Source organism: Cydia strobilella, chromosome 17 (genome assembly GCF_947568885.1).
Source record: "Cydia strobilella chromosome 17, ilCydStro3.1, whole genome shotgun sequence".
In the NCBI taxonomy this organism is placed as follows: domain Eukaryota; kingdom Metazoa; phylum Arthropoda; class Insecta; order Lepidoptera; family Tortricidae; genus Cydia; species Cydia strobilella.
This window is the reverse complement of record NC_086057.1, coordinates 14,491,331-14,516,378: the sequence shown is the minus strand read 5'-3', so window position 1 is coordinate 14,516,378 and position 25,048 is coordinate 14,491,331. Positions and strand designations below refer to the sequence as shown.

Genomic DNA, 25,048 nt, shown 5'->3' with positions numbered 1-25,048 from the left:
TTTCATATAAATTGTGTGAAACATTTACGTTACACAATGGATCAAATTAAATTGAAGACATACTTTGCCTTAATTTAGTAACTATAGACATTGTTTAATCTATCGTGTTTCTTTAATAACCAATAACGTCATTTCGATTAAATTCGAATTGACCTTAATCGTAATACAATGTGGATGGAAATAACTATCTCGTGAACTGCAACGATTGTTTTCTTATTTTTAATAAATACCTAAATGTTTGAGTGTGTAGCGAAGCTCTTCAAAAGAGCAAGTCTTTGTAATAGTTCATAAGTTTGAAAGTGTTTGGATTTGGAAATAAATGAGAATTGTAATAACTAAAGAACATCTTGGATTATTATGATTTTACTGGAAATGTTACACTGACACCATAGTTAAAGTTTTTTGATTGGTAAGCGTGATTTGCTCTTGTTTGAAATGTCACAACCCTTTCAATGCCACACATAAGATGATATTTCAAAAAATAGTGACTCGGCATACTCCTAGACAACGCACCTTCGTGCGTTGAAACTTCAATTCCTCGGCATTCAAAAGGTTACATAGCTAAGCTACAATTTGCCGGTAAAAGAAGTCCAAGTCTGAACACTATGCTCGAGTAATGTCCCGCGTTCGCCGCACGTATATTGTATTAGTGTTAATGTCACCCCACTGATACCTACCATGTTTGTATACTAAGAAATTTTAGTGAATAAATTATTGACTGGTGCTTTCACAATAATTGTGCGTTTTATTACTACCTACGACACAATACTATGTTTAAAATTCTGGTATTCGCATACCTGTGAGTGGATGTACTGTACATTAGGTACACCTACCATGCTGTACCATACTTTATGAGGGTATGGTTGGTGGACTTGGTGGTGAATACGCCCATTGCCCAAACAGACATACAAATTAAATAACAATAAACGTTTATGTACGACCCCATTATGACTAAATGAAAATTAAACTACTCCATTCAAACTACTGTCTATATCCAAATGGAGTTAGGAATAGTAAAACAAATCAAATCTCTTATCAATTGTATATTTGATATCAAAACTTAATACATATAACACAGCTTAACAAATTTAGTTGAGACCAATTTCACTATAGTGACAACTTTTATATCGATATTCGAGTTTGATCAAACAAAACGACCAACATATCTGAATTGGTGGCAATTTTGAAACTTATTTTTAGAAATACGTACAATGAGATTATAGCGACACCTTAAGTCGCAAAGTTTACGTACCCGAAAATACGGTTCACTTCAGTTTCACGCTTTAAAATAAACTACCTATTTGACCGAGCAAAGTGAAGAGCCTCGTTTCATCTTAGGCAAAAATGCTTTTATATATCTGGCCTCTACAGGTCTCATTTCATAACCACTACTCATGAAATTTTGTGAGGATACTTATTTTTATGTCGATTTAGTTTATGATATTTTAAAAATGGCGGAGCTATGGGAGTTAAAGAGCTCTACAGCTGAAAGAGACACTAGTAAAAATAGAAGATAGGATACCGAAGAATATTGCTGTTTTAAGATACATTCAACCCGAAATATCCCTTAAAAACAATCTTAGGGTAAATATCTGAAGGTGTCACTAATTCACAATATCAATCTAATATTTGTACAGTTGTTTTTCGTGTTTCCGTTTAAACTCAGTGCTTTCTACGTGTTTTCTTATCATTTCAATGCAAGTTAAAAGTTTTGCGACCAGCGAAAATATAAAAAATTAAAGTATAAATGTAAGATTTAAGATTTTCGCTAGTTGCAATACGAGTACAAAAGGTGACGCTATGAAACTAATTCGCGATTCGTGTAAAATAATATACTTATATAAGATAATAAGCGTTAAAATTACCTTATCAATTACCAATGAGACAGGACTGATACATAAGTACTCCAGTCAACGAGACACAACTGTTCTACTTGATAAAGTCGCTCAGCGACATGTTTATAATTACGAAAATTGGATTGAAGTATCTCGTTGATCGGAGTAAAGGCCAGTCCAGACGGGACGATTTTTCGCCCAATCTGATTAAATTGACAATTTAATCAGGTGGTGTCGATGCAAAAAAGAAATTAAAGGACATTTGCTCGCCAATTCCACTATGAAATTGTGTACGTGTGGACGTTAGATGAGATTGACGCCAATTTTTTTATCTGATCAAATTGTCAATTTCATCATCCCGTTTGGACGTGCCTTAGTATACACCACGTAGAGAGTAACAAAACTAAATAAGGTATCACTACACATTTATATTGTCACTTTAATACAATCCCTACTTGGACGTCTTTGATTTCATCTAGCTATGACAGTTACCTGTAGCAGGTTACTGTGCAGGCGAGTGGGTATTTACAAAAACAATGTTGGTATATTACACGACTTCGTGGCCATGTAGATTATAGATAGAGGACCTAGTAACTATCAGATATATATGTCATAAAGTAATATACTGATATAGATATTTGAAACGAGATTTTTTTTCCAATTCTTTCTGACACTGACTAGTAACCTAGTGAAACCTACAAAAATAATAAAAGTGGCAAGATTTTTTTGTGCAATATAAATATTTTGAACACTCACAGGCACAGATCTATTCTTTAGAAGGGTTTGACTTTTCTTTTAATGTATTTTGTGACTTACCAATGTAGAAGAAAATACAATTCCAAGAAGCATGTCTTATTTCACTTTTGCATAAAATATTCCATTCGTAAGACCCCCGTCTAAGGCCAGCAAAGCAAGGTCTAAGCCATGCGAAGTACGAACATGTGGACGTTTAAATCTACGCCTGTACACAGTAATTGACACGACCAGGCTACAGTTTGACATAGCAAGTGCGGACTTATATGCTCTACTTTAAAGATAGTTTTAAATAAATTAATTGCTTGTATACTGTGACGCTACAATGTTAAACACATATATTTGAACGTGATTTAGTTTACAATTTAATTAGTTCCATTGTGTAACGAAAATTAAACAAGTTTTTTTCGTTACACAAAGGAATGAATTTGGAATAAAAATTCTGACCGAGGTAAGGTAAAATTTTAGGTGTTATCTTTCTTAACGTGTCCTCTGGTAACATCTTAGTATACAAAAAATACCTATGCCTTAAAAATATGCAACCGAAATTAACCATTTCGATTACAGAAAGTTAAAATAATTATTGCTAATACAAAATTAGATATGACTGTTAGATCAGATATGTTGACTGCGTGGCGATACAATTTTGGTCCGAATATAGTTCATATAGAGAGTATATTGTACACAAAGCTATGGATTAAATGATTAATACAATTTAAATACATTAATCAGTTCACGCTATTATATGTAGACGTAATATCGAAATATATATTGTGTATTATTTGGACAACGTTTTTGTATTTGATAACATTATAATTATGACGCTATTATAGTTTTATAAATAGGTATTGTTATTAAATTAAAATATACACTTAAATTACTTTCAGATAACTTAGACAATTTCGTTAGATCAGTTCAGTTTATGTCATGTTTTAGGCTATCTGGTAACTGGTCTTAAAGTCTAACATAAATCATTAAATCCGTTAAAACATACGCCTATAAACATTAAAATCACATTTAGGTACAGCTATTAAATGCATTCTAACCTTAATTAACATTAACCCATTCAACAAACCGACATCACAACATATAACTAATAAATTATACAGCATTCAAAACAATTATACCTTTTATTAATTAATGTCATTTTATAAACTTACACTAATTCATGTTAGAATAGAATACTGGCAAACGATACGGCAAGCCTTGAATAAAAAAAGTCTTTTGTTAAGATTTCGTGATTCATATTTTATTCCGTTGCGTAACGAAAAAATATACATTAAAATATACAACCACTTTTCGTTACACAATGGATTAAATTAAACAGTAGGCGAGTTGTTATACACAAAATTCTTAAACTGATTTCTTGTGATGGGTTTGGCAGGTAAAAGTTATCTTCATTTGAGATATTTTATTTGATTATTTGCAAGATTAATTAATATCCAAGCCAGATTACAAAATGTCAGAGTATATCTCTACCTGTTGATTTAAGCAAACAATACCTTTTTTGTTATTTTCGTCCTTTTTGTTATAATTTGTCTTACATGAGATATGTTACAGTGAAAACGTCGACAACAATTACATTTATCTATCTAAAAGATATGTGTAATATAAATATACCAAGCCAGTAAGTAAGACGGATTTCAATTACTCAGTTATTGTAAAAATGTAATCGGAACGATATGATTGTCATCAATGAGACATGAGTATTCAGGTTTCAGTAAATAAATGCACTCATAATTTCGTCCTATTAATATTCGATGTTGACAAGACGATTAATGGCAAAAATAGAGTTATTAGTAGTTCCAATTTCTGATTATTTTTGCTTAAAACTAACCCTAATTCAAGCAGTGAGTATGAAAATTAAAAACTCGTGTAAAAAATAACATATAAATTAGTGAGATTAGGCTCAAGCAAGATCTATTCAGTGTGAAAATGTCATGTCATCGATGTGAAGTAAGCTGCTACAATTGGATTGGTTACACCAATTTGGTAGTTCCCTTTTGTCCTACAGACTGAAATCTTTAATAAATACACAAACTCGTACGAAAAGTATCATTAGAGCTATCTAGATAGAACCTTTCGCTGAGCAGCGAACCACCCGCAACGATACACACTACAGTGCAAAAAATTTGCCTTTTAGAAAACCAAATCCCCATTTTTGGGGATAACGTGATCCCACAGTCGTCTGCAGAAACGACGATTCGGGAAGATTCCCGCGGAAAATTGGACACAGACCTTTGGGACGGTTGGATTATAGGAGGCCACGGTCGAGTTCCTTGCGAAGCATGCGTGCTAGTTTGAGGACGTCATCGTCGACTTGACCGGCGAATAGTGAGTCGAGTAGGTCGGCGCGGGAGACGAGTGCGAATACCCCCGCGAGTCGAGACACAGATTTGTCGGAGAGGTGCCGTTCCACCACGGATCTGGAAAGTGGACAATGCATTATTTAGAAACCGAATTAATTAATTCGTCTATTACCATCTTTTCTCGTCTTGTTATAAGATTTAAAAGCGGTGGTGTTAGCGAATATTTTGTACAATTAATTACCCTGTGGGTTTAGGTTCTCGTAAGTTTGTTTTAACTTATACCAATGGAATTATTTAATATGATCTGAAATGAAACTCACTTTAGCGATTGATGCGACTCACGGAGAGCGTCCTGAAGGAACTCGCGATCGTAGGAGAACTCCACTTCGCAGAAAGATACCACCGCCATCAGCACGGTCTACAAAAAATATACGAATATCTAAGTAAAGCGCATTTTCTTCTTTACTGACCTTAATATTTACAAATAAGTACTGCTCAAAGCCTAGAAATCTGGGGTTTCCAATTCAAATCAAAGAATTAGTAACAAAACTCACACCGAAACATCAGTGAATAGTTACATACAGTTATCGTTATTCCTAACGCTCAGCAACGAATTCATTCAATCTGTTCACAAAAGCTACACAGCGCTCGGAGACTGTAGGCTTGAGTTACGAGGTTACGTCATTTGCAGTTCGTCTTCGTCCTGCCTACTAAGCGCTGACTGTTTATTTTCAAACGTGATAACCCCTGCTGCGTCTACAAATTGAACAAATTCTGTTATGATATCGAGTTCCCTATTTTTTTGTTTACTTAAGGAAAGATTGAAATTTGAGGTTAATTTGTTGGTTGACTTTAAAACTCACGTGGAACTTGGCCCGGAAGGCGTCGAGCCCGCGGTCGTCGGCGGACAGCAGCTGAGAGTGCCGCCGCAGCACGCCTAGCTTCACCGCCGCTTTGATCACTTCACCATCTTCTCCGTGTACAATACTCACGTGGAACTTCGCCCGGAAGGCGTCGAGCGCGCGGTCATCACCATCAGCGGACAAGAGTTCAGAGTGTCGCCGCAGCACACCGAGCTTCACCGCCGCTTTGATCACTCCAACATCTCCGTGTACAATACTCACGTGGAACTTCACCCGGAAGCCGTCAAGCGCGCGGTCATCAGCGGACAGCAGCTGAGAGTGCCGCCGCAGCACGACGAGCTTCACCGCCGCTTTGATCACTTCACTATCTTCTCCGTGTACAATACTCACGTGAAACTTGGCCCGGAAGGCGTCGAGCGCGCGGTCATCAGCGGACAGGAGCTGAGTGCCGCCGCAGCACGCCGAGCTTCACCGCCGCTTTGATCACTTCACCATCTTCTCCGTGTACAATACTCATGTGGAACTTGGCCCGGAAGGCGTCGAGCGCGCGGTCATCAGCGGACAGAAGCAGAGAGTGCCGCCGCAGCACGCCGAGCTTCACCGCCGCTTTGATCACTCCACCATCTCCGTGTACAATACTCACGTGGAACTTCGCCCGGAAGTCGTCGAGCGCGCGGTCATCACCATCAGCGGACAAGAGTTCAGAGTGTCGCCGCAGCACACCGAGCTTCACCGCCGCTTTGATCACTCCAACATCTCCGTGTACAATACTCACGTGGAACTTCACCCGGAAGCCGTCAAGCGCGCGGTCATCAGCGGACAGCAGCTGAGAGTGCCGCCGCAGCACGACGAGCTTCACCGCCGCTTTGATCACATCACCATCTTCTCCGTGTTCAATACTCACGTGGAACTTGGCCCGGAAGGCGTCGAGCGCGCGGTCATCAGCGGACAGGAGCTGAGAGTGCCGCCGCAGCACGCCGAGCTTCACCGCCGCTTTGATCACGTGCTTCACCATCTTTTCCGCTTCGCGCTTCTCCACGCGCGACCGCAGCACGCACAGGAACTGGAATCATAGTTATGTTTTTTTATTTATATCTTTGCTGACAAACACAGTTATAAAGGAAGGAACATATAAAGCAGTGATCGCTGTTTCAGGAGAGCTCTTGAAACTTGATGAACGCATTAGCAATTTATTTCCGTTTTGAAGAGTCGCATAAGCCGAAATTTATCCCCACTAAACGAATACACAAAAAAATTACACAAGTCAAACACAATATAACCTAATACACAAAAAAACACATCCTATTCAAATAACCCACCACGAATCATTCTGGGCGCAAAAGTACCCAACACGCTCGCTACGTTTCCGCGTCGAATCGCGATGGATAACCTTTGCACCTTTACACTTTTTGAGGCTTTTCTCTTACCTGGTCGAGGAGCTTGGCAGCATGCTCGTCTAGCACGAGTGCGCGCGCGCTGGCCGAGCCGCCGACGCGCGACAGGAACTTCTTCTGCGCGCGCAGCGATATATCGCGGGCGCACCACGCGCCGCCCTCCATTGCTGGTACAAAGAATTTGAAGGTTAGTTTCGTTATATCTACGACTATTTACATGATCCTGAACTTGGCAAGCCTCTTTAATTTTGAGCATTGTTCTCAGGAGTAATAGGTATGTATTAAAATAGGTAATTCAAACACTTTTCAAACAAGACAGGAACCTACAGTATTTACTATCTTAGAGGTTGGCTCTGCAAAAGTTTTAACGATACTACTAATAAATTAAAGGAAAACATCACCGCTTCCTTTTGGACCTTTTGGAACACCAATTCGCTTTTTGACTGGTGTTGTCGTGTAGACATGTTACAGTACTTACAATTATTAGAAAGACATTAAAATACTTTTTAAGAATAATTTAATTGAAATGTTACTTAATTCAAATAGAAACTACTATATAAATTACAAGCTTAGGCACCTGCCACTATAGCAGAGGGACGCTGGTTCGATTCCAGCCCTGGGCACTAGAGGCCTTGGTCACTTTTTCTTCGTATATGACATTTATTTCAGATTGTAACATGTACAATTTGTGATAAATTTCATTGTATCAATAAAGAAACAAATAAGAAAGGTCACAATTAAATAACACCCACACCCGCGGGCCAGAAAAGGTTACACGCCAGTAACGCTAGTTCAACCGAAGCGAGTTTTGATAATTGAAGGCCTACAAAGTAAAGACAACAATAAATGCCGTCGAACCTTTTAACCGAAATAACCGAGCCCACGGTATACCGAACGTGTATACCGAACACACGTAGACAAATGATATTGCATATTGAAATGATATATTATACTGATACGAAATGATATAGGTATTGATACATGTTGCCAGGCAGAGTGATGGCAGGTGGACCAAAATGTTGACGGATTGGTGGCCACTTTCGGATGAAAGAAGCACCTGTATGGCGTCCGTTAGCCCGTTAGACATTCGGAAGATCGCGGAGCACTTCTGTTCTGAATGAGACGACGAGCTCAGGACCGGGATAAGTTGGTGTACACGAAGATAGGCCTAGAAATAATGCTCAGCAGTGGGCGACATGAGAATAAAATTATGACGATATATTCATTATTCAGATTATGTATATTATTTATATTGTTATTAAAACGATATTTTTCTAGTAGAACCGAGAATAAAGGGCAAGATTTATTGAACTGAAATTATTTACGCAATAAGACATATTTGTTATTTATTTTATCAGCACTAATATTACCTTAACCTATCAACAATCAATAGGTATGACCTTAAGTATAAAATATGACGGGCAAATCTCTCTCTCCTACTCATATTATTACACTCAATCAATATGCCATCAAAATAATAACTTTAAATTTATCGTCTGTCTGCCTTTGGCGACCTCCAATTTAATTCTAATCTAATTAAAATTCGTCGCGTTCCTAGACAATTACACGTTACAAATACAAGGGAATTTGTGATTATATGCAGGTATTTAATTTCATTCCAATACATCACATTCTTATGTCAAAATAGACTCAAACACACGTCAAATCTTTCAAGCAACAATTTATCCACACGATGTATTAGCAAGCATTTAGTCAAACTGATAATTTCAAAATAATCAAGTCGCCTTATGGCAGTTGGCACTTAAGACCTTACTAAGTTCCTACCAGTATAAATGAGACAGTAAAACGACTTAAGCGTACATTATCAGATGGTTTAGAGGAGTACGGGATTATTGCAATACCGTGGTGTTATTGGAGCGGCGCGTTCCAAACGATTACCTCGTGATGCGATGCGATTTCATTTCTGTGGCGTACGAGTTGTTTAATAGCAAGTAGGTATATAATATATATGGTCTTATGATGGATTTGTATATGTAATACTTAAATCGTACACATTACCTTATAAGTGGCAAAAGGAATTTATTTGATCGATTCCTTTGTGTTACGAACGTTAATGTACTATATGGTAAGTTTCGTCACGCACTGGAGTTAATTAAATGAGAAAAAATTAAGGTCCTAAATCAGTGCAAGTTTTTTAATGTATAATGTATAATATTATTTAACAGGATTTTTGAACTGAATCATTCATCAACAAAACGTTGCAAACCTCCCGGTTTCCAAACGAACAATATTTAGGATATTATTTATTTTTTATTCCACTTTTAGAAAACTAATTATTCTTGACAATAAGTTTATTTGTGTCGTTCGGACCGACAATTGTGAACAAGGCCATAAATATTAATGTCCGAATTGAACGCATTGTGTTATGTAACATATTGTGTGGTGTATCAAACTCCCAACAGACAATTGTCTTAATTGAACATTTAGCGTGGTGAACTGGGACAAGCCAGTGCACCATCGGCATAAACAGATTTGAACCTTATTGCCAGGGTGTAAGGTTTAATAATAAGCGTAAGCTAATCATGTCACAAGATGTTCGATGTCACGGGATCCTCATCTTATGTCGGCTGTAGGTAGGTACACTCTGGTCGAGAGCCTAGAGCAGCGGTTCCTAACCTGGGGGTAATTACCCCCGTGGGGGTAAAACTGGCATTTTACGGGGGTGATAAGCTGACAACAAAGATAACAAAGACCTATCTACCTATAAAAAAGAATATTAATGATTATGGAGGAGGGGTAAAATCGAGTTCCCTAGTTAGTCAAAGGGGTGACAGTACTAAAAAGGTTAGGAACCACTGGCCTAGAGTCTCCGCACCGCTCCGATTCAATCGTAGAAACGCGAAACGAGAGAGGAAGAGCGAAACGAGAAAGGAGCAGCATGTACACATTTCTCCATAGACCCACATTTAAATTGGAAATCTCACGTGGAAAAAATAATTAATCTTCTCGTGCAAGAAACTTACGAATAAAAATAAAAGTAAGTCATGTTATTTAACCGTTGCTAACTGACTGTCCAGAACCACACTATCGGCGGCAACTTTCTATTTGAAGAAAAATCCTACGTATAAAATAAACTCTACTCACTCCTTGAACTGACAAACGAACTGGATTGAGAAATCTTAACTTGACTAATTGACAATATTCAATATGACAAGCTTCATCTATGTATGCTCAATGTTTCCGAGGATTATTACATACTGATATTATACACGGCAAACTTAATAGGATCACGATCATGTGACGAAATTACGCCATTGTTTGTCTTCAATGTATTTAGTAATTCTGCGCGGCAAACAATCCATCCCCTGGGACCGCCTCTTACAGTCGAAATACCTGCTGTGCCGTTTCACACGCTTACCGAGTACTAGCGAACCGGGTGGTGACTAACAGCGGCATACGGGACAACTTACGGGAACACGGTAAACAAATCCATGGTTTTCTCAACTCTAGAAGTATTTACACGCTTAGGCTGCATTTCTATCGGAAATGTGCGAGGTTGCGTAGTTGAGGGATGTGACCAATAGATTCACTTCATTTACCTATTCTCGTTCAGCGCAGTTCTATATAGTACAGTATTAGTTCTTAACAAGCACATCGCTCTACGCATTCTCGCACATCTCTGGCGGAAACGCAGCCTTATACGAATGAAGCCAAACTGACTGACATCCAACCGTGACCGAGTATACACACCTCGTCCAGTAAGAAAGCCTCAGTTCACATGATTTTGGTTGAAATTGAAATTTCGGTTATTAACCGGTTTGTTCATACAATTAAAAACCGGTTTGCATTCCCTAGCCACCAGTACTTCTACGGCCACCTGCGTCCACGTAGAATTGACTGACTGCAAAGCTGTGGTACCTAATCATTTAAATATAAAATCCGACGCTAGTAAATAATACTGATACTGTTTTCTTTCAGTCTAGTAAAACTGACTCGGGACCAGCTCGATGTGAATCGTTCATTATACAATATTATTACACATCTGTTTATATCGTCGCCTAGCAGCCATAGTACAAACTTTGCTTAGTTTGGGGCTAGGTTGATCTGTGTAAGACGTCCCCTGATATTTATTTATTTATCTCGAGTCTCGAGATTAGTTTATAAACCGGTATAACTTTAATACCGGTTTATAAACTAATCTCGTGCTCGCAGCAGCAATAACATTACACGGTGTGGCACGTAGAGTCTTATCAAGAAAATTGAATCTGGCTATTAGCCTAAGGTCGGAGCCCTCGCCTAGACCTTGGCTTCTAGCGTCGAACAGTCGAGTCATGTCATATTATTTTCACAACGGATATTGTGCTGTAAGTGCTTTCCTTTGCGGCCTAGTCGTATCAAGGCCACCGCTAATATATTAGCTACCTTCGTGTAGTTTTGAACTTATTTTAAAACATTTTTGTACGAACCGGCTTCGATACATATTTACATACCTATATATTAAACGGGTCCACACAACGATAAAGGGTCAACGATACACATCGCAAAGTTAAGAAAATCCAAAGCTTATCTTTATGCTGCACCCGTACGGGCGGGATACGTTTTCAGTAGTTGAGACTCAAATAAGAAAAACGCGTTAAGTAGGTATAGGTATATGAGTATGTACCTGGCTCGTTTGCAACAACAAAAATAGATTTAAACCAAACGTACGAATAAAAATAACAACAAAATATAGTGTGGAGTTGTGTGCCTAAATGCTAAAAATTATGTGGTTGTTTGGATCCTGAGTTCAGTCAACAACTTTTTATGAGGGTCTTACGGGATTATTTTTATATACCTAAAGATTAATGGAATCCAATTTATGTCAGCCTATCTTATCAAGTCGGCAGTTTTTCTCTTCACGCGAGGGTGTTTACTGTTTATGACTTACAAAAGTTTCAATAAAGTAGAAGAAAAACATGTAGTAAATAAAATCTATGATATTTAGAGCACCCTATCATCACCTGTATTTGTAATTGTATATTTTTTTTTTTGTGTGGACTCTTTTTCTGAAATATAATATATTTTTTTTATCTGGGGAAGTAGATAAGAGAATTAAGAGATAACATAAGACCACATTCACAAACCAGTGCTCCTTAATTGCTCTGAAGATATAATGTAGGTATGTTTGTAATCTTTTCCTGAGTGAGTAAGATTGCCAGCTGGTTACAAGAAACAGCCAACATGAACGTGTAAGTTAATAAAGAGCATTATTTTATGAAACAGAAATTAGTAATTTATAATAGTTTGTAATCAGCAAATTCAGCAAAGCCGGTTTCGTCAGATGAACATACGCAGTAAATTACTCCAAACCAAAGATAGATATAACTCCGTAATAGATGGATACAGTCTAAGGAAAAAACGTGCCTCGAAAATCAAGAAAATTTGATTCTCGTTCAGAGGGCGCTACTAGTTTTGGCCTACAGTCGTATAGATGGCGTTGACGGTTTCGTTTGTTATTTAACAATTTTAACGCATATCAGTGAAAGAAAATGGGTCAAAAACATAAAAATAATTAATGCAAATAAAAAAAATCATTTATCTATATTTAAATACATTCTATCGTATTTTTATAAATCTTCATTTTTAGTTTTAAAGTGTGTCGACGGATGGCAGTGAATTTACTGGGGTTACAAAATGTACTATGACAGTACCGCTCTAGTATAAGTTACTCTATGCTCCAAACGGAATTAAACTACTCGGAAAGCAGACTCTATTAAGCGAAGCATAGAAGGCCCTAAAGCCTATCAAATCCAAACGAAAGGGCACAACACACTTTATCAGAAGTCTCAGAATAAACCTTGCATCACTAGGGGTGACCCATTGCCTCACCTGCCTATAATTTCACCTAGGCGAAACCACAACAAGTCGTAAGCGTACAGGAATAATAATACACATACGACCTTTTACAACGGTTTAGAATTACTAACTCACTGCGCCATTTTGTACGGAAGTACCCCCCTTGGGAATCATTAACCGCTCAAAAGTGTCTGAGAATGGGCAGTTTTAACGAGGGACGTAAGTAATGGACGAATGAAAGGGATAGGAATGTAGTGTCACTGTTGGGTAACTTGGTGAAGGTGTCAGGAATTTGTTGCTACAAATTTTTGGGTAAGGTTTTGCGTTTTTAATGTGACATGCGCATAGGTTCTTGATCTTCTTAGGGACTAGGTACTAGATCTTTTTTGGAGATACGAATCAGTATGGTTATTAAAAGATTTCGAAAATACCCCACGTCCAAACGGAAAATCGTAGAGGCTCTAAGATGAGGACGAAGATAATCTAACGGGCCAATTCGAACAATGATCTAGATATCCACTAGATATGAAAGACACGATAACGAGATATTTAAGAAAGTCATGTCAAATTTGACATTTCCGCGATTCCGAATGTCCTCTTCAACGATCTCTAAGATTTGCTTAAGATATTACTTAGACATCCAATGTATATCTAATGGATATCCCAAAACGTCATAATAATTGTAGCGTGAAATGACAATTGGTTTCTCGAATCGAACTGCAAAAGATAACTAGTTGAGAACTAAACTATAACGTATCTATTATATCTCGTATTGTTCTCGTATCAAGTAATTATCACGTTGTTCGAATTGACCGGTATAGATTAAGGAAAATTAGATATTAATATGGGAAAGACATTTAGAGGTAGATAGATGTATAGTATCTGAAGAGGAGTAATGTAATGCTGATAATAATGCCATCTCTGGGTTATGCTGGACATATATTCCTCAGCCGTGGTGCCCTGCTGAGCTAAAAAGCGGTATCTCAATTGAAGATTGCATGCAAATAAGTACCTTAAATTTGAATCATAACGTTCCATTTCCAGTTCATTCGTTTTTGAGATACCGCCTTTAGCATAAGGAGGGCTGAGTGTGGCTAGATATCATTCTTGTGTGTAGATAGTAGAAAACAAAATATACCAAAACAAATATTTAAGCAGGTAACTTAATCGTATTTAATTAAATCTAGAAGAATATATTTTAATAAAAAATGTTTTGATAGTGTTACTAACCTTACGTTGCAAATGAACTAGGAAACAAAATAAATTTGAAACGTAAAAGTAGTTTTTTTAATATGTAGTGCAAACACCGTACAATGACAGACTGACGTATTTAGACGAATAAAAAAACCAAATGACGTTTGGTTTGACGGGAAATTTTGAAATTATTTCTAAGTTGTTTTTTAATATAAATTCCGTTTAAACATATTTTTGGTCAGATTTATGTTAAGATATTAACAAACAGCGTTTCTTTATATCACAACCAACCTTGTAAGTTGTGTTGAGTTGTGCTCTTACTCATTCAACCAAACCAACGCAGGCAAGATGAAAAGCAATGCCGGCCGGGCCGCGCCGAATCTGTGTACATCGGTATAAGGGCAAGGTAAGTAAATTTTCGAGTTTATAATATATATATACCTCCTGAACATTTATTTATTATTTCATCTTTATCAAAAGCTTTGATAGAGGCTTCGGGTAAAGCATATTTATGAAATGTTGGCGATGGAACATGGAACATTGTAACATTTCAAATAACAGCCGTTGAACTAGCACCATTCTTAGTGCCCGTAAGGCCCGTTATACACGTTGCTCTGATTATCATAATTAAGATACTATTTTCCGTGCCTAGGTCTTAATCTGATAAATCAACTACAACCTGCCAAAATTAGAAAGACATACATCTAATGATAAAATCCAACCACAATACGTTACCTTTGTCGACATTTTACATGAATAATATCCCGATTCACTGATTTCTTGTTACCTAACATTAAATGTGACAATAGCACACCCTTAAAATGCATGCTCAACACTTGTCCTGTTTCGCTGTAAAATAACCTTTTTATACTTTTGATAACATCTTAACTGTTAATATATTTTCAGGTATTAAAAAGCTTTCAGAATAAAGTTGCGACACGGCAGGTATCGTGCTTTTCTTCGATAAGTTTTTCGATGTTGTCAATGGCAATTTCAGTGAACCTAAAAAAGGAAAATCTACCTAATCTAATGCGCTGTAACACCCAGATCACCGCACCACAAATTGTGGATAAAAAGCTTGAATGTTCTCAAAACTATGAAATATGCGACAAAAATGGATCTAAATTAAATCAAAAACAGTTGGATCAAACTATTGAAGCTTTCCAAGTTATTTTGGGATCAAGAAGAAGAAATGAATTAGGTTGCCTCTAATTATTGTTTAAAACATAGTCAGGAAATAAATTGTTACATACTTGCTGTTAAGTTATTTTTACGGAAGTGCGCTTAAAGCGTCGCTGTATTTGCATGTGTCTTAGTTACTTGGAATGGAACGTATGTAAATAAGTAGGTACTTATAAATAATATATTGTACTTGATTCAACATAAGTTTTCATTTATTTATTCTGAAAAACTGATTTATGTAGTTTTCTAAGCAAATGGAAATTGGTACGACAAAGATTACTACATAAATCAGTTTCCAATATTAAAGTTGTTACATGTAGGTAAAGAACCCATAAGTACGTGTGTGTGTGTGTGTGTGTGTGTGTGTGTGTACATGTGTGCGTGTTTACTGCATATACAGTCTCATTAGTTGAGAGCAGGACCGCTAGGGGCAGCACTAGTAGAGACGTGAACGTGAAATGTCCGAGAGTTTCTTATCTATTACAGTAATAACATATACTAATCTATGGATAGATGGGCACCTATTCTTGCAAAAATATATTTGCAGAATACCTATTTTAGTTTTTTCTGCCCCGAAAATCGGCATCGTGATCTTAAAACTGTGTCTGTATAGTTTTTGATTTACCCTGAGCCAGGCGTGGCTCACTCCGCGATTTCGTCGCGCTGCTACAAGTACATGCGGCCGCCCCCAATTCTGGGGTCTAGCCATAGTTAGTAATTGCCGCGCACCGCTACGGAACGGACGCCTGTTCGCGCTTGCGCCACCTAGCGCCGGTCATATCTGTCGTAATAGACGCGTTTTCTTAGAGAGTGAATCTTCTGTACCTAGTACTATTATTTATTCTGTGCCTCAGCACCCTTTATACTCGTAGAGTCTGTGCGGCAAGAGACGAGTCGTGGAATATAAGGGAACCAATACATTCTATGACTCTTCTTTTTCCGCACAGACTATCTACGGCACGACAGTCTACAACATTCGGCCATTGTGCTTGTGAAAACGTAACACAGTGGCCGTTATCAAGATCCAAGATTACCTCAGACCTTGGTCCAAACATTGACATTGCTGGAACTTGACATTGGTCGTGGTCTAATTCCAGTGGCTAAGCCAACACGGGCGGCAACTCAACCAGAATAAGTTCGCTCTTTGATTGTTTAACCACAGGTATTAGATATAGTAAATATGTATTAATAATTTATTTTCGCTGCACTTTAGAGGTTATATACTGTTGTATACTCTATTGTTTCCCGTAAAGTTTTAAGTCATAATGTATTGTTTGTCCGCATTTTCGATAGTCATAATTAGGTTTTTATCAGAAACGCGTAACTTTTCAGGATTGCCATAAAACAAACCTAAACTATTTATAAGGTAACCTTACGAAAATCCTGAAGTTTCAGAATTATGACTAATGATAATCTGACAATCATTACATCATGACTTTCAATAATTATGTCAAACAAAGGGATCCGATACTGTACTATTAAAATGGTGTAAAGCTAACGTTTAAAAGTTTCGTAAACCAATTTGTCAGTAAAAACAGAGTTCGACCCTCGCGTCTACTTTTTTCAATGGTTATTCTGCCTCTCCCTGCATAGACCTTAGGTCTCAGTTACCTTTGCCTTACTCACTGTCCCACACTCTGCAAGCCACGGGTATAGTCGGCCATTTTGGCAGCCCTCCAGCTAGGCTTTCAGCACGCGATATGCTAATACACGGCTATCGCAGTTCCGTCAGGAAATTGCCTGGCTGACTCATCAGCCTTGTCTGTTGTAGACCCCTAATGTTAGTCTAATGTTCAATAGATCTAATGCATTACATACAAGCGTTTATTTAGCTTCACCTGTGCCGTTGTCTGTATGTATTCAAATCTTTGCAAGCCAATGACTCCCTTCAAATTATTCGATTGAAGTAAAACTGCACGTTCTTATGTAAGTTGTACCCAACTTGATGCAATATTATGGTCTGATGATGATGGAGACTGGAGGTGGCCATAGGAACTCTGTGATAAAACAATGTCACCTTACATTTGCGTTTGTTAGAAATGTCTGCGCATTGCGCACTGTAATATGGCTACTTGAATGATAAACTATTTATCATTATCTTTGTCTCAATGAAAGTTAGTTGACTGCTTAAAGAAAAATACAGTCATCGATAAAAAACTTGTATATATGTAAGTATCAAAAATGTTTGACAAAACATTTGTCATCTATAAAGATCAATGAAAAATAGACGCAATAGAGAACCCTAAAAGCTTGACATATCTATATCATAGGTTCATCCTATCGATGTTATCGCCTAAAGGTACTCGTGGTTGGTTAGTACTTTAGTAAATATTATGGTAATCGACATTACTAGTTTTTAGATAGGTAAATCGTGTAATAACCGCGATAAGAGATGATCTATGTATTGTTTTACATTAAAAGTGGATTGGGATATCATTTAACTATCTGTGAACGTGTTTAAGTCAATCTCCTCGTAAAAACTGCTATATATAGCCCCTAATATTCGTAAAACATAGCCAACGTCGGTTAAATTTTATCTCTTTCTAACAACGCAAATATTTAAATGACAAATAGAGATAATGGATTATCCAAATTTGACAGCCTTTTACCAGTAAAAGCCGTAAGTATAGATGTCAAAACCGTTTATACCGACATTGCTTAATAACAACGAACCTGATACAACGACAAAATTTTCGAGGGTCCTGTCATGGAATAACATGAAACTTTAATCTTGGTTATAGCGACTACAAGTTAAAGGTAATGACCATAATTAATGTCCCTTGTTATTAAGATTCTTGATCATATTTTTAACAAAAAATAATTCGGGATGTAACGTTTACCATTTCTTCTTCAAACCTGTTCTATTCAAAACATTTCATTCGGACAACTCGTGCGAAAATTACGGAATACGGATGAGGAATTGTTAACCTCAAAATTCCCATCCTTAGGGTTGTATTGTACGGGTCACGTCCTAGTCAGAACCCTTGTAAAGTTACCGCCGTTATAACGTCCTGGATGACACGGGCCCGGGTCAATGGCCTCGGCCTATTAAATAACCTTTTGTTAATTGGGGGCAACTGAGCCAACTGAGAATTTAATTGTTATAGCGGTGTTTAAAATGTGACTGAAGTTTAAAGCAGTAGAATTAGAAATCGAATGTGGGCTGTAATTGAATAGATTGTATTTGAACTAATTAATTGAGCGCATAGTTGACCGAGTGAAAGCGAAGGTCTCCGTTTCAGCTTGGGCAAAAATTCTTTCGTCCACAGGTCGCATTTTTCAACAAAGTTTTATTTGTCGATTCAATCTTAGGAAATACTTAAAAATGGCAGAGCATGTGTACAAGGTCTTCAGGTCAAAAGAGCCAATACCTAATATTAAGTTGCTTCATATTATCAACCGGTCAAAGTAAAACTTAAATTATCACGGCTTCCACGGGCACGCAGGAATAATGATAAAATCATAATAATAGAACTCTAGGGCATTTAAAGTCAGACGAAAAAAAAACAACGTTTTAATAAACGTGCTAAAAAAAAGTTTAGCGGCAAACGAAAACTTAAGATGTCTAATAGAAAATAGACTACAGGTAAAAATAACTATCTAAGGTCAAACGGAAAGTTATTACTATGAAATTTCAATGTCAGTTAATTCTGTCCAAAAAACACCCACTATAATAGGTACAAATACCTAATTCCCGATTCCAGATCTGATTTATTATTTAGAGCCACTGCGTACAAAAGGCGGAATGAATTCTTTAAACGCGTCACGCGGGTCACGCCCAGGCGATGATAAAATAGAAATAGAAATAATTTATTCATTACCGCAAACGCAAAAATAGAAAATTATACAAAACAGAGAAACATAAAAAAGTGCCACGAAATGGTCACACCTCAGCATGTAGATGTTCCAGTGAAAAAAACAAGAACTAAAGTTGCGTTTATTTTTAATTCAGTTCAAGATTTGTCATATGGAGACCCTGCTGCATTTTGTACCGTTAAATAAAAATCATTAGGTATTTTATTATATAAATAAATGTTTTCTAGCTCTTTTTAAAATATTTTCTAACTCATGGTACAAGCTATTCGGACTTGAGATTGTCTAAGAATAACAAGTATCTATATAGGTATATAATATACTATTTAAGTAGTACCTACTCTATATAGGTAGCGTAGGTATTTATTTAAATAAGACGAAAAGTAAACACATCAGCAAAATATTATTCTCATTCCTTTTCAATCAATCAATACTCCAATTTATTATGTTAATACTTATAAAATGATCGTTATACCCATGTAAATATTAAATATATTTTCTTACTACAAAATAAATACTTCAAGGCATAAGTTTTTAGGTGGAAATTCTACAGGGCGTAAATAGAAATCGCGTGAAACATTTTAAACAACTAAGGTGGTTGAGCTTTCTGTAAGATGACGAAGCCTGCAAAGTATGCTCAATTTTATTTATTTATAACAAAATTAGAATAAAATTAAACCTAAAATTAAAACTTTATACATCTAAATTACATATATAAATACTAGATAGACAAAGCTTTAAAAACTGCTTTCGAAAAGCAGTTCTGGTATCATACAGAACCGCCACGCACCGCCCCGCCCCGACTTGAACTACCTCGCCCCGCGACCCGCGACAGCAGATTGACGGCCGTTTGCCGGCCGCTCAGTACATACTATTTTTAAGCAACTTACACTATGACGCATGACGCGTGTACAGACGTGCCGTTCACACATAGAAACGCAAGTGATTTTTGATTTATAGCGTGTCCGCCCTGTGGTGATATTGAATATTTAAACAAGTATATTTCGGTCTTCGGGACGATATTAAAGTAGTTAGAGTATTAAATAATTACTTGCGTGGCTATTTATTACGTAAGACGCTCCTAAGGAATAGTTTTTTTTACCCGATTCCGGCAAAGACAATAGGAGGCCTTGGGATTTATAAAGAGAAATGTTCTATTAAGAAAAAGGCACTTCGAAATTTTTACCTACTTACATTCATGAAGTCTTCGTTCTCAATTCATGAAGTCTTGTCTTGTTGTTGTTGTGTTGTGTTGTTGTCGTTGTTGTCTTGACTTGCTGTCCTAATGTCCCTCGTTATTTTCCAATATCAGGTCAGCATTATCATTGTCGCACTCTATGCGTTTGCGCAAATAGTTGTGGTTGTTGATTCAACAATTGATCACTTGTTAATGAATGAAACGAAACGTTTCGTGCGACTGATTTAACTAGTTGACCATTTAACATAAAATGAAACCTTAACTCAAGTATATATGGCAATGTCTTATAGCACTATATTTGGATTGATAGGAGCGGTAAAACTGAGCAAATAATAAGTTTGAAATACATACCTACCCACTATTTTATATAATTTGTATAATAATACAGAAGGCCTGATTATAAAGATAAAGATAAAAGACATTTATTCGTGACGATCACAACACAAGTACCAACATGTACAGACAACAACAGCAAGAAAAGAAGCGATCATCAAGTGTGCATCACGAAATGGACCCAACTCAGCATAATGCTAGCTATAAAGCCAGCGCTGGTCTTCCGTAGGGCCCATTCGGTGATGAAACGACAGATAACACACAAAGATACATATTAAAACATTACAAAGATACACACAAAGAATACCTAATTATATACAAACATATTAACCAGACCAAAAAGAAATACATGAAGAGCACAAACAAAAATAAAAAAACAAGTATACAGGAAAAAAAAAGAAAAACATTCAAGAAACAAACAAACAAATCCATAGACAATTAATAATTATGAATGCGACCATACCATATGTCAAAAACCAGCTTGCAGCTGCTAGCGCCAGCGGCTACTGGCAAAACTAAAACTGCCTGCAACTGCAAGCACGGTATAACCTCAACTAAATGGTATTTTCGCAACATAAGACGTAATCCTAACATAAACTTAAAATTATAAATTAAAAGAAGTAATATGGCAAAGCAAAAGGGACAAAAACGAACGAAACGGTCAATAAATACGAGAGACAATTTAAATGCAACTAGTGTCATGACTCAAAGTTTCCTGTGATTGTTGGTGTAAATACATAAACTTCTTGAGTTTGCATCTAAAAGTGTTAACATTTTGCAGGTTCCTTATTGTTCCTTATTATTATAACTTTAAGATACTTTTAATCTAAGATCTTTAGCAATATTGACGTATCTTAAAGTTCGAATCAGACTGAGTTTCTAACGACGGCAGAAAACTCAATGCAATTCACTTAGCCGAGTTATTTACTGAGCTCGCTACGCCGTAGCGAAGTTTCGTAGCGGTGGCTACGACAATCTCTTTAAAAGTTTTATTTACCAGTCATATATATTACATAGTTAGGCCAGTTCTAACGTAGAATGACATCATAATGATATCTGAATGATGTTATTTAGTTATCGTGCGTTTGCGTCGTACTTGTTCGTACATTACGCATTAGTAGAGTCTCGGTTGCGATACAGCATTACGTTTTGGGGTCAAAGCTACAAATATAATATAAATAAAGCGTTTGTAGCCCAAAAACGTGCCATCAGAATCATGGTCCGTATCCCGTGGTGGCAGTCGTGTAGGGAACACTTTGTTCGGCTCAAAATCCTAACGGTACCGTGTCTCTATATTCTAGTTATACTGACTGGTGTCGTAAAACACTTAGAGAGATACGAAACCGAGGAAGAAAGAATCTCTAGAATGAACACACGCAGGAAGGACTTGGATAACTTGTTAGCGCCTAAATTGAAAGTTGTTCACCATTGTGTGCGATATCAAGCAGTAAAACTGTATAATTGCCTCCCCACTGAGCTCAAAACAATACATAATGTGAACAACTTTAAATGCCGTAATAGCATTTACTGATTAAGGGACCATTTAATCAGTAAATGCTATTACGAAATCAACGATTTTATCTGTAATATGTAATTTATTCTTCGATATGTTCTTAAATTTGACTAAACTAAACTAAATATAAGACTGTGATTGTTTTTATTTTGTATATTTTAATTTAATCTATAATATGCATGTTATTGTTATTGTTATTTATTTTAGTAGCTTGTAAGATATTTCCGACATGATTGTAAAATTGTTATGGAATAAATTATCTTATCTTACATGTAATGACACGGGCGAGACGCACGGTAACTAAATGACATGATTCAAATGTCATTCTGATGTCATACGTTCGAATTGGCCTGATACACTCGAGAGCGATGAAACCGGTTCAAAGAAACCAACAACTAAACTTCTAAGCTAGTTAAAATACGTACAACTTTCAATGTCAAACTCTATAACTAATCAACTTACTTCAACGTAATTTACTATACTCATTCGCAACCTAAAAAATACCTATCAAAATCATTGCCCGATAGTCGACGTCAATTTGATATAACTTTAAAATGGTTTCGTATTGAAACCGTATAGAAAATCAATGAAATCAGGGTCACCCTGACGTCGAGAAAAATATCAAGCCACCGAGGCTGATTCTGTTTTCTTTTCCAACAATTAGGTAAGGTTTTGATCTTACTTTGATAGTATCTAGAGGCATCTCACACGCACCAATTAGTGCGTGCGAAATGCCTTGTGAGAGGACTCCTAGTCAATCAAAACTAAAATAATGTATGGAAATAGCCACGTGACTTTTCGTACCGGCATAGCCAAGGTGACGATCGCTATCTCTTCACCATCGAATCGCTTTGTGTCTCTCTATCACTCTTCCATATTAGTGTGACAGTGACAGTTGCGTTTCGTTCGCCACGTAGCGTTAGCGATTGGCATGTTGTCTAACGGCTCGGCCACAACATCGCGCGGCGGCGGCAGCGGCGAGCGGCTGTCATAGGTGAGAACGAAGGATCCGATCGCTGTGTTTCGCTCCAACCTATGGCCGCCGCTGCACCAGTCATCCCGATCATATTTTCTTTTCATTTGGCGTTTGTTGATTTGTACGATTTGTACGATTGTCATCTTCGCTAGGGCCTTTGATTGCAATACAATCAAAGCATGAGCATGAGCTGCTAATGCTGATAGATGCTCATGGTAAAAATCGTATCAAAACAAAATGGAAACCATATCAAATTGTCGAAACAGAACCGATTTTACGGAAAAGTGCGCACAATATTTCAGGAGAACCTTTTTTTACTATATTTATAATAATGGTAAGGTTCTAAGGTTACCTGTCCCATTCCTGTAAGGTTGGCGACAAAGTCAAAGTTTCGGGAGAAAGGTTTACGCGTAGGATTTTCGTTTTATTAAGGTATGGATCACGTTTCTAGTTACAAAAATAGCTTTAAACGAAAGTGCTTTCTAGAAATAATTCAAGATAAGGCCAAGCCGAACCGTTAATAAAAAAAGTTTCTACAATATTAAGTTGTCATTATAGTGACAGATTTTAATTTCGTATTGTACCTATAATAATGGAGAGAAGCACAGATATCGGCACTATTTTGAAAGTTACCTTTTACCTTTTGTATTGTTTTCCCGGTCGATATAAGTCTAGTGAAACTATTGCTGAATCATTCAAATCTGTAATAAGCAAATTACTTCAACAGTTCATATTAGATATGTGATAAGTAAATACTAGTACCTACTTGAAACACTGTAGAATCGTCACGAAACCATGCCAGTAGGCATTTTAAAGCACAAGCCGTATTTAGTCCGCCAGATCGATGCGCGCGACACGCAACTATTGTGCTTTAATACCTATCGTCGCTATACTTACTCAACCTCATATCTGCAACAATCATTTGATGGAAATGTCGCTTTTCTTTCATTCGGAATACGGGTGTTTTTGTCATCAAATGAGTGTTGCAGATACGAGGTTGAGTAAGTATAGCGGCGCTATGCTTATTGTTTACTATTATTGTTTTACACTTTAGAGAATAGGGTCCACAAATTCTTTGTGGAAGATTATTGTTTTTGTATCTATTAAATCTATAATTAGTAAGATTAGTCTGCTTATTTGTATTTAAGTAACTTTTAGCGGACCAGACACTATACTGTAAATTCCTTTTCTTCCGGTCGGAAAGCGTTAACAATCGTCTCGCTGCGCTAAACGAAGTTGCCACTTTCCGGCTCCATCGAGCAGAAAAATAATATACAAAACTCGGGCAATAAATAAGAAACCCTTAGATCGCATGTTTGGCGACCTCGGATTCGTCTCGGCCGATAATTACCTACACGTGATCTGAGACATTTCTTGCTTTACTGCCCAAGGTAAGCAATACTATTTCATATTATTTCACTTCGTTCCAATCACAACAGATGTCAATAATGTCATGACTTAGGTACCTATTAATTGTGTCTAGTGCGCATTTATCGCACGACGACATAATAAAGACGCAGTTTTACATCTTGTTTCATTTTCCTGCTAAATATGTAGGTAAACATGACGCAGTTACCGAGTAGGTACATTTATTATAATTTCAATAAAATACAATGTGATGTTGGCAAATAATAACAATTTTGGCCAAATAAATTGTTTGATGTAGGTACGGTTCCTTATTTGTACAAACAGGCCAATTCAAACGTATACATCAGAATGATATTTGAATCATGTTATTTAGCTATCGTGCGTCTCGTCCAAGGAAACAAGTACGAGCGAAATGCACGATAACTGAATGACATTAGACGTCATTCTGTTATAAGTGTACGTTATAATTGGCTTGTAAGGCGCTAACAAAGAATCATATATCTGGATGGTGAGCAGTATCA

General features: G+C 37.0%; 1 protein-coding gene and 1 long non-coding RNA gene across 3 annotated transcripts in view; both read right to left on the bottom strand.

Annotated features, from left to right (window-relative positions):
• LOC134748928 (uncharacterized) overlaps positions 1-25,048 on the bottom strand; it is a 448,425-nt gene that overhangs the window by 214,768 nt on the left and 208,609 nt on the right. The gene's annotated exons all lie outside the window — the stretch shown is intronic.
• LOC134748693 (tumor necrosis factor alpha-induced protein 8-like protein) overlaps positions 1,029-25,048 on the bottom strand; it is a 68,784-nt gene continuing 44,764 nt past the window's right edge. For both annotated transcript variants that reach the window (XM_063683461.1, XM_063683460.1), the window contains 4 exons: positions 7,188-7,321; positions 6,665-6,823; positions 5,218-5,315; positions 1,029-5,014 (listed from right to left, as the gene is read on the bottom strand). In XM_063683461.1, the coding sequence (XP_063539531.1) occupies positions 4,843-5,014; positions 5,218-5,315; positions 6,665-6,823; positions 7,188-7,321 (563 nt within the window). In that variant the 3' untranslated portion in view covers positions 1,029-4,842. The remainder of the gene's footprint in view (positions 5,015-5,217; positions 5,316-6,664; positions 6,824-7,187; positions 7,322-25,048) is intronic.